This window comes from Malurus melanocephalus, unplaced genomic scaffold (genome assembly GCF_030028575.1).
Source record: "Malurus melanocephalus ecotype Western Australia unplaced genomic scaffold, MMel_1.1 scaffold_486, whole genome shotgun sequence".
Lineage (NCBI taxonomy): Eukaryota > Metazoa > Chordata > Aves > Passeriformes > Maluridae > Malurus > Malurus melanocephalus.
In genome coordinates this window covers 334,574-343,331 of record NW_026623718.1, presented here as the reverse complement: position 1 = coordinate 343,331, position 8,758 = coordinate 334,574, and the positions used below count along the sequence as shown (strand labels likewise).

Below are 8,758 nucleotides of genomic sequence, written 5' to 3'. Positions count from 1 at the left end.
TCCAGCCAGGGGGAATCTGACACAATTTTTGCAGAGCCATGGCAGTAGTTACAATCAGTGTTGTGTTATTTTTCATCTTGTCTGTCCTTGACTTACAGCAATCAGATCTTTATTACAACCCTGTTTGCCTGGTTAAGACCCTACTTTTATTGATTTTCTGTCCCCACACTAGGTGTTTGTCAACTATGACTCAATTACCCTTTTGCATCCTACAGAGCCACCCAGGTGACATTCCTTACCTCCTTGCTTTGAGGTGTGTTGTCAAATCTGTAGTGTCCTCATGGCTTGTGCAGTTTGCCAATACCTATCAGCCCTCGCTGCAGAGCTCAGTCCATCTGTCAGTGATCGCCCTTCATGTTCATCCCGATTTTCCATCCATGCATTGCCATACAGGCTGGTTGAGTAATAATGGTTAAATCTGGTTTTTGTGAATGTAGACATTCAGTAGCAAAGGGCCRTGACCAACCCTGGTAAGAAACAAACCTGTCTGATGTTGTTTCAACACTTAACAATTGCCTTTGAGATGTATCACTGGAGGCCTTGAAATCATTCAGTGATACTGTCTGCTCTTATATCCTTCAAATTCTTTTCATTCATGTAGCCCTGACTGACTCAGATCTCTTAAATRTGTCTGCTACAACCAGTAATGTTATTATTATCAACTAAAATCATTTTGCCAGACAAGATTGATAGCTTGACAGGTTCAGGTTTTGACAAGCCACGTGTTGAAGTTCATAAAAACTGCAAAGGGCAGTGTGATATAAATCAAGTCCTGTTCATCTCCTCAGTGTCCTCCTGGCAGCTGAGCTCAATGTGCACTGCCCGGGGCTGCAGGATCTCTCTGTTGTAGCCAGTGTGAGAGCAGCTTCTCCCAGGTCCCCATAAATTCCCTGAGCCCTGGCATTCATGAAAATTGGTGCTGGAGCCTGGAATGCTCCTTCCTCAGGGCACTGTAAGGGAGGTGCTTCAAATGTACATCACTGTGAGTGTGCTTCCAGGGGTTCTTGCAATGGTGMATATTTTATTGTGACACCAYRTAATTGTGTCYTTTAAGCTTCTTTGAAAATCCATCCGGTACTTCCCCAGAGACCTCCAGGCCAGCTTGCAGGGCTCGGGGCAGTGCTGTGCTGCAGCTGCACCCTGAGGCTCCCTGGGCCCCTTGTCCCTGCTGACAGCCAAGCAGGGACACCCTGATATTGGTCACATCCTAAGGTTCCTCCACCTTGGTTTGAAGAAGTGCAATGTAGCTCATCCTAGAGTAAAAACATTACAGATGTCTTTRATTCCAGTTTTAAAATTTTTGTTTGCATTACCTGCTGAGTAGGAGCCACCACCACAAARGGGTTTGGCACAGGTGACTGAGTACAAGGCAGTCTTTAGCTCTGAAGGTTTTTCCACCTGATAAAGCCAGTATTTCARTGACCTGTGGGACAGCTGCTCCTGGAATGCACAAACCCCAGGCCCCTCTGCCAGTGCAGTTATCACCCACTGTCTCAGAGGACTCTGTGGCTGCAGTCTCAGAGCCAGCACAGTAGGTRCTTGCTGTCGTCTCTCTTCAGTCAGGATCTTTTAATACCAGATAATTAAATATTAAGGAAAAAAACCCAAAACATTTAAACCAAACCACGTGTGTGTTTTGTACATGTGGGTTTGGCTCCATTCACACACAGGACCTGTGGCATTGGTAATTTCTAAATCCAAATTCTGTCACAGGCTGCCAGGGCAGCAGTGCAGTCACCGTCCCTGGGGGGATTTAGCAGATGTGTGGATGTGGCAYTTGGGGATAGGGGTTARTGGTGGCTTTGGCAGTGCTGTGGCTTTGGAGGTGAGGGAGACGAGGCCTAATGAGTGTCTGATGGYCAGAGAGCATCACACTGTGCTACAGAACTGTTTTCCTCTCTCTCTATTTTTATTAATCCTTTCTCCTCCCTTTTTACGGAGAAGCCTATCTTCATTGCCCATACAGCAGATCATCCAGAGTACAATGCTTGAAGATCAGCGTTTGGAGTTAATTTACAGAGCTGCGCTTTACTTGACATTTTTATGTTTTGCTGGTTATTTTTCTAATTACAGCTCAAAGGAAATTCAAGATAAGTATCATATAATGAAGGAGCCAAAACCCCAAGGAAAACTGTTTTGCTGTTGGAGTCCCTGCTTGAAGGAAGCCATAGGCTTTTGTTCTCTAATTAGTGGTGGTTTGGAGTTGGTGASGGGTGGCAGTAGCAGCTCACCTGTACTGAGCACTGTCATGCCAGTATCAGTGAGAGCAACAAGGACTCTCCAAAACCTCTGGGATTACTCCTCCAGAGTGCTGGTGTGCCTTGCAGACAGMTCAGCAGCTGTGGTTAAGAGCCAGCTGTGTGGGGAAAAGCTTTTTCGCATTGGCACGGGCACAGTCACGACTGCTGTGGTCCCCCCGGAATCTGCCCGTGCTTCTGACGGGGCTCGTGAGGCTGCACAGAGTGAGGCCACCCTGCTTGGCTCTGTTCTCCCTCSATGGGCCAGCTGGGAGACTCCAGGGACACAGCCCTGGAACCACCTGCTGGCTTCCAAAATGTGTTTTCCGTAATATACGTGCTGAGTGTTCGGGAGAGCCTGGCTGTGGGGCAGCAGGCATTGCAGGCTTTTGTCTCGGATGCATCMTGCTTCTGCTCTGGGATGAAACAATCCCACTTGGGCATCCAAAGGCAATGTTATTTTCCCTGGAACATGACTGTGTATGGAGTTTATAATCTTGTCTTGTGCCTCTTGTCAAATGCATACGAGCGGTTGTTTGAGTTGAGTCAAAAACTCTTCTCTCTGTTCCCTGGATCTTCTTCTCTGTTTCTAAGGGGGAGTTAGAGACTGATCTTGGCTGAGGATGGTAAGGATGTTGGTTCTTTTCCATGTCAGATTAACAAGGAAATGGATTTTGTCACACAGTGTGCCTCCTCTTGTCCTTAGATGAGAACTGCAAAGCCAGGGCACTCCTTGGGCAGCATCCACTGAGGGAGGAGCTGCTGCTGGTCATCACTTTTCCTTTCCTTGTAATTATAAATAATGGAGCCAAGAAGCCTTGACTTTTAAAAAAAAATATTTTTAAGTATCACACTGAACCGTGTCCTTCCCACAGCCCGCAAGCTGAAGAAACTGGGTAACCTGAAGGCACAGGATGACATGGAGGGAGCCAGCTCATCCAGCCCCACGGAGGAGCAAGCTCCCAAGCTGGTGATGACACGCATCGATGGCTACGAGTGCCAGCCCATCTTCCTCAACGTCCTGGAGGCCATCGAGCCTGGCGTGGTGTGTGCTGGCCACGACAACAGCCAGCCTGACTCCTTCTCCAACCTGCTGACCAGCCTGAACGAGCTTGGGGAGAGGCAGCTGGTCTACGTGGTCAAATGGGCAAAGGCCCTGCCAGGTGAGAAGGAAARCAAACAAATCYCYTCYTGTCCCCTCCCAGGTCCCAAACCCCATCAGCATTGCCGGGGGCAGGTGTGAAGGGGGTGCTCTGTGTCCCAGCACGCAGCTCCTGGGGACCGTGGGCACCGAGTGTGTCCCCTGCCTGGGAAGGGACCACGGGCACTGTGTGTGTCCCCTTCCTGGGAAGGGACCGTGGGCACTGAGTGTGTCCCCTGCCTGGGAAGGGACCACGGGCACTGAGTGTGTCCCCTGCCTGGGAAGGGACCACGGGCACTGAGTGTGTCCCCTGCCTGGGAAGGGACAACAGGCACTGAGTGTGTCCCCTGCCTGGGAAGGGACCGTGGGCACTGAGTGTGACCCTCCCTGGGAAGGGACCGTGGGCACTGAGTGTGTCCCCTGCCTGGGAAGGGACAACAGGCACTGAGTGTGTCCCCTGCCTGGGAAGGGACCACGGGCACTGAGTGTGTCCCCTGCCTGGGAAGGGCCCTGCAGCAGCGTGGGGCTCTTCTCCAGAGGGGCTGGCGGTGGGAGAGGGAAATGAGGGGTGGTGGAGTGTGTTGGAATCCTGCTCTGGGTTCAGACAGCCCCTGGCCAGCAGTACCATGTGGGCACAGGACACTTGTCCCCATGGCAGGGCTTGCTGCTGTTTGGGGTTCAGGGTCCTGCTCACCTCCCCTTCTCTCCATGGAGGTTTTGCTGCTCTTCCAGGCCATGTCTGCCARCCCTGCAGAACTCTTGCCCTCTAGACAAGGATTAGCCCTGTCCCAGAACCCACCTGAAGCGATGAAAAGGGTRAATTCCAACATGGCAGAAGAGCAATAAAGAATCCCAAAGGGCTCTTTCCTGGCAGTCACTCAGGCTGCCCATGTGATAGCCCRGTGGGATATATTTATGACGCCTTGAGAGAGGTAATGTGGGCCAGGAATATTCCAGATGCTGGTCAGCAGGTGCAGTAAGTGGAGCATCCTGGTGACTGATGTGTTTATTGAGCTGGATCTGCACGGGGTCACAGGTTGGTGACACACTGCCTGTCCTATGCCATAATCCTGCAACTGAGTCAGKGGGATTGCAGAGGGCTGAGCTCACTCTGGGCACAGCAGCACCCAGYTCACCTCCCAGCATCCCAGACACTGGGGCATGGGGCCAGTTCCTGCCACCTTCTCCATTCTGTCCTCTCACCTCAGGGAGTGACACAGAAAAGAGGGATCCCACTCGTGGTGTGTGTGGGGTGGTTCAGCCAGAGGAGGAGACTGAGGCATGGTGAGATTGCCACTCTCTGCCAGAGCCTGGTGATGAACTGTGGCCAGGTGTCTGATGTTTCCAGGAGTTTAGCAGCCCCCTGGACTGCTGCTCCCAGGGGGACTTTGGTCTGGATACCCTTAAATGCAGAATAGCCCGTTCTGTTTCTGCTTTCTTGAGTCCCTTGGCTTGTAAAACCAGGGACAAATCCTGCTTCCTCTTTGGCTTATCTACACCAGACATCAAGATCAGACACAGAGATACCACCAAAGCCACCTGGCATCCAGGGCTGAGGCTGTGCCACTGCAGTAGTGCTGATGGAATGGGAGAGTGCTTTGGAAAATGCTTTCTATCATAACCACTCCCTTATCAGAGAGTTTTGCTCTCCTGGACTGCACCTGATCCCCAACTCCTCAGTGTGCAGTGGTGCCAGCTGCTGCCCTGCTGCCCCTGGAGCTGGTGCCAACTGTGCTGGGATGGCATCTGGGAAAGATTCATTCTCCTGCTTGTTTGCCTTGGAGAGCTCTCCAAGCAACGGAGATCCTTGCCTCAGCGGGTTGTAATTATACACTGGAGCTGTTAAATTGCTTTAATATTTGATTGAAGTAATGTATGATTGTCTTGAAACTCAATTATGTTTGCCTGTTTACAAGTACCTGGAAAAAAGCAGTGTTGGAGGTGGTGTAAGCGTGCCTGGGATTTAACTTTGAGCCTCCATCTGGGAATGCTAACTTGAATTTAGTTGCTATTTTTGTTTCTCTTGCAATGTAGCTGAGGTTTCCATGCTCATTTCCACAGTCAGCAGATCCATGCCGTGTGTATGGGACAGAAACCAGAGCATCTGTAACTGTGGCAGGAGGCCTCGGGGTTGCCCCTCCTGGCTCTTCGTGTCACATTAAAATCCAGTTACTTAAATTTGGTGAAGTCCTATGGGACTTTCTCCCYTCCTTGTGTCTGAAGTCCCCTTTCTTCCCTTCCAGGGGCATATTTGTGCTTATCTGTCCTTGATTCCCAGTCATGGGAKCCCCACGTCACGCCTGGTGTGTGARTGTCCCGRGACAAGCTGAGCTCAGGCCRTGGACTGASCACCTTGTCCTAAGAGGAGCRCTGCAGGAGAGCTGGAMTCTGCATGGGAACAGCCCTGGAAACTGCTGGAACCCCGCAGTAATTCATAACATCCCTCCCTCACTGTSTTTTAGGATTTCGCAACCTGCACGTGGATGACCAGATGTCGATAATCCAGTACTCTTGGATGGGCCTGATGGTGTTTGCCATGGGCTGGAGATCCTTCACCAACGTCAATTCCAGGATGCTTTACTTCGCTCCAGACCTGGTGTTCAAYGAGTAAGTGTGAAACAACCACAGCCTAACACTGGGCTTTGGGTCAGCCCTGGGGACAAACTGCACCGGGAGCGGTCACACTGCCYGACCCAGCCCTGTCCCCACTGCCACCAGCCGTGGGGACCTCCAGGAGAAGTGAGGATACTGAGAAGTGAGCCCACAGGGCAGCAGCAGGAGCTGGTGTGGGGTGAAGGGCTCCTCCATACACACCTCCCTTTSTGCTTTGAGGTTTGAATTCCAGTTTGCAGCTCTGTTGGGCAGTGAGCAGAGAAAGGGTGTGCTGTAGGGTCCTGGTGGGCTCTCCTCAATGTAGCTTAGGGCTGGGCAGGGTTTGCTGGCACTCAAATAGAAGAGCCTGAACCTGATAACCAAGCACAGTGTGAGGCAAACCCACACCTGCCTGGGAGCTCAGCCTCATATCCCTCACAGAGAGAAACGTCTGGGAAATCACTGCAGTCACTCTCCAAACACTGCAATCCTGGGTAGCCATCTGTGTCCAGAGAGGATTACACACGATGTTCTGGAAAATGCTCCTCTCCTGTGTGTGGCATTCCCAGCACAGAGCTTGGGCCCTTGGCAGTGGGGGTTTGCTGGCTCAGGGAGCGTGTCCCCCTGTCACCTGTGGTGTCTGTGCCATCCGTACCCATCTCGCCCTGCCAGGTACCGCATGCACAAATCCAGGATGTACAGCCAGTGCATCAGGATGAGGCACCTGTCCCAGGAGTTTGGGTGGCTTCAGATCACACCCCAGGAGTTCCTCTGCATGAAGGCTCTCCTTTTCTTCAGTATTAGTGAGTACCCACACCCTTTCCTCCATAGAGCTCCAGCACCTGAGGATCTGGTGCTTTCTCTGTATCTGGACTTTCATTTCCCAGGGAGAGCCTGGRGATGTCCCCAGCTTCATCCTTCCTCTTGCTCTCCTGTTTTTGTCGCTCTCTGGGCTYCTCTCACTGTTTCCTTTCCATCCCACCCAGTTCCAGTGGATGGCCTGAAGAACCAGAAGCTCTTYGATGAGCTCCGCATGAATTACATTAAGGAACTTGACCGTATCATTGCCTGCAAGAGGAAGAACCCCACCTCCTGCTCCCGGAGGTTTTACCAGCTCACCAAGGTCCTGGACTCCGTGCACCCGGTAAGAGAGGACAGGCAAATGTCCATCTATACACATAACGTCCATTTAAATTCATCATAAACAATATAAGAAAGAAACTTCTCACAGTGGGAATGATCATTCCCTGGAAAAATCTCCCCATCATGGGAGGAGTTGGAGAGAGCACTGGATAGTCTCATCCAGGCTCGCTTTCCCAGGGAAGGTGAGATCTCTGTTTTGTGTGTTCCCAGAGAAACCACTGCCCAGGGTCTTGTTTAACCAGCTCTTCCYTCCCCAGATCGCCAAGGACCTGCATCAGTTTACATTTGACCTCCTAATCAAGGCGCACATGGTGAGCGTGGACTACCCAGAAATGATGGCCGAGATCATCTCTGTGCAGGTTCCCAAGATCCTGTCTGGAAAAGTCAAGCCAATCTACTTCCACGCGCAGTGATCTTTCRGAGGGACCCCCGTGCTGCCACCCCCATTCCAGCCATCTCCTGCCTGTTACTTCTGCACTACTGTCCTGCAGTGCCTTGGGGAATCCCTCTGCGGCGGTGGCCAAGGGGACAGGCAGTGCAGACCTGCTGGGATTCCTGAGATTTCTATTTTCCTGAGGTACCTCTGAACTGAACCCTGGCACCGGCCTCTGCCTGGCTCCAGCTGCTCACGGTGCTGGACAGAGACTGGTGAGGGCAGCGGCGTCATGTCTGTGCATTCTCCTCTGTTTGTCACCGTGGCTCCAGCCAGGGCCACGGGACAGCGGGAGAAGTGCCAGTGGTTGGTGGGTTTGGGGTGATTTTTATAAAAAGAACACGACACAAAGCAGGTTGCAGCTCCACGTTTGGGTGTGGGTTATGTTGCCAGCCTGCTTCCGGACGTTTTGTTTGCATTATGGTGCTGGGAAGCAGATGAATTCAAACAYTGCAGAGGAGAAGCAGAGCAGAGCTGGGGGACGAGGTGAATTTGTGGCTGAGGAGTTCACAGTCCCTGCAGCCACCGTGGGATCTGCTCCGGTCAGCTCGGCCCTGGGACCTGCCTGCGCTGCCGAGACACGAGTGATGGAGTGGACAGGCTGCAGTGGAAGGCTGGCCAAGGAAGATGGCCTTGGGAATGCCCCAAAGGCACCTGACTCCTGTTTTCCACCTGGGATGTTTTTCCTGTGGCCTGTCCAGCCGGCTCTTGGTCTGCCCCGCAGACCCCCGGGCGCTCAGCCGTCACATTTCCATCCTCTCCAGCTGCTGCTGCTCCCTGACAGAGCCGAACCCACCTCCCAAAGTGCCTGATGCCCTCGGACCTCACACCTGCCGGGCTCCCCTGGGCACCTGCAGCCCCTGCCCAGCCCCACTCCTGCTCTGCTCCCACCGCAGCTCTGCAGATCTGGGATTCCAGTTACGCTCCTTCCCTTCATTTATCCCAAATATTTCATCCCAACTTTTTTTTTTCAATGCCAGCAGATGGGTGTCCTGGAGCCAAGACCAAGGCCAGGATCTGTGGGACCTGTGGGACCATGGGACTCCTCTGAATCCCGTCCACGGGGAGGTGGCTGTGGGAGCAGTCTGGTGCCACCAYGGTGCTTCAGGGGGCTGGAAGGGAAGCGCCAAGAGACCCCCTGCTCTTGGGAGTGGCACACACAGCTCCTGCTGATAGCAGTGGCTGCTTGCAGCCCTGGGGGACACCGCTGTG

At 52.6% G+C, this 8,758-nt stretch overlaps 1 protein-coding gene across 2 annotated transcripts in view; it reads left to right on the top strand.

Moving 5' to 3' along the window:
- The window catches only part of AR (androgen receptor), a 47,053-nt gene extending 38,301 nt beyond the window's left edge, over nt 1–8,752 (top strand). For both annotated transcript variants that reach the window (XM_057381011.1, XM_057381009.1), the window contains exons 4-8: nt 3,113–3,400; nt 5,841–5,985; nt 6,643–6,773; nt 6,957–7,114; nt 7,371–8,752. In XM_057381011.1, the coding sequence (XP_057236994.1) occupies nt 3,113–3,400; nt 5,841–5,985; nt 6,643–6,773; nt 6,957–7,114; nt 7,371–7,526 (878 nt within the window). In that variant the 3' untranslated portion in view covers nt 7,527–8,752. The remainder of the gene's footprint in view (nt 1–3,112; nt 3,401–5,840; nt 5,986–6,642; nt 6,774–6,956; nt 7,115–7,370) is intronic.
- The last annotated feature ends 6 nt before the right edge of the window (nt 8,753–8,758 follow it).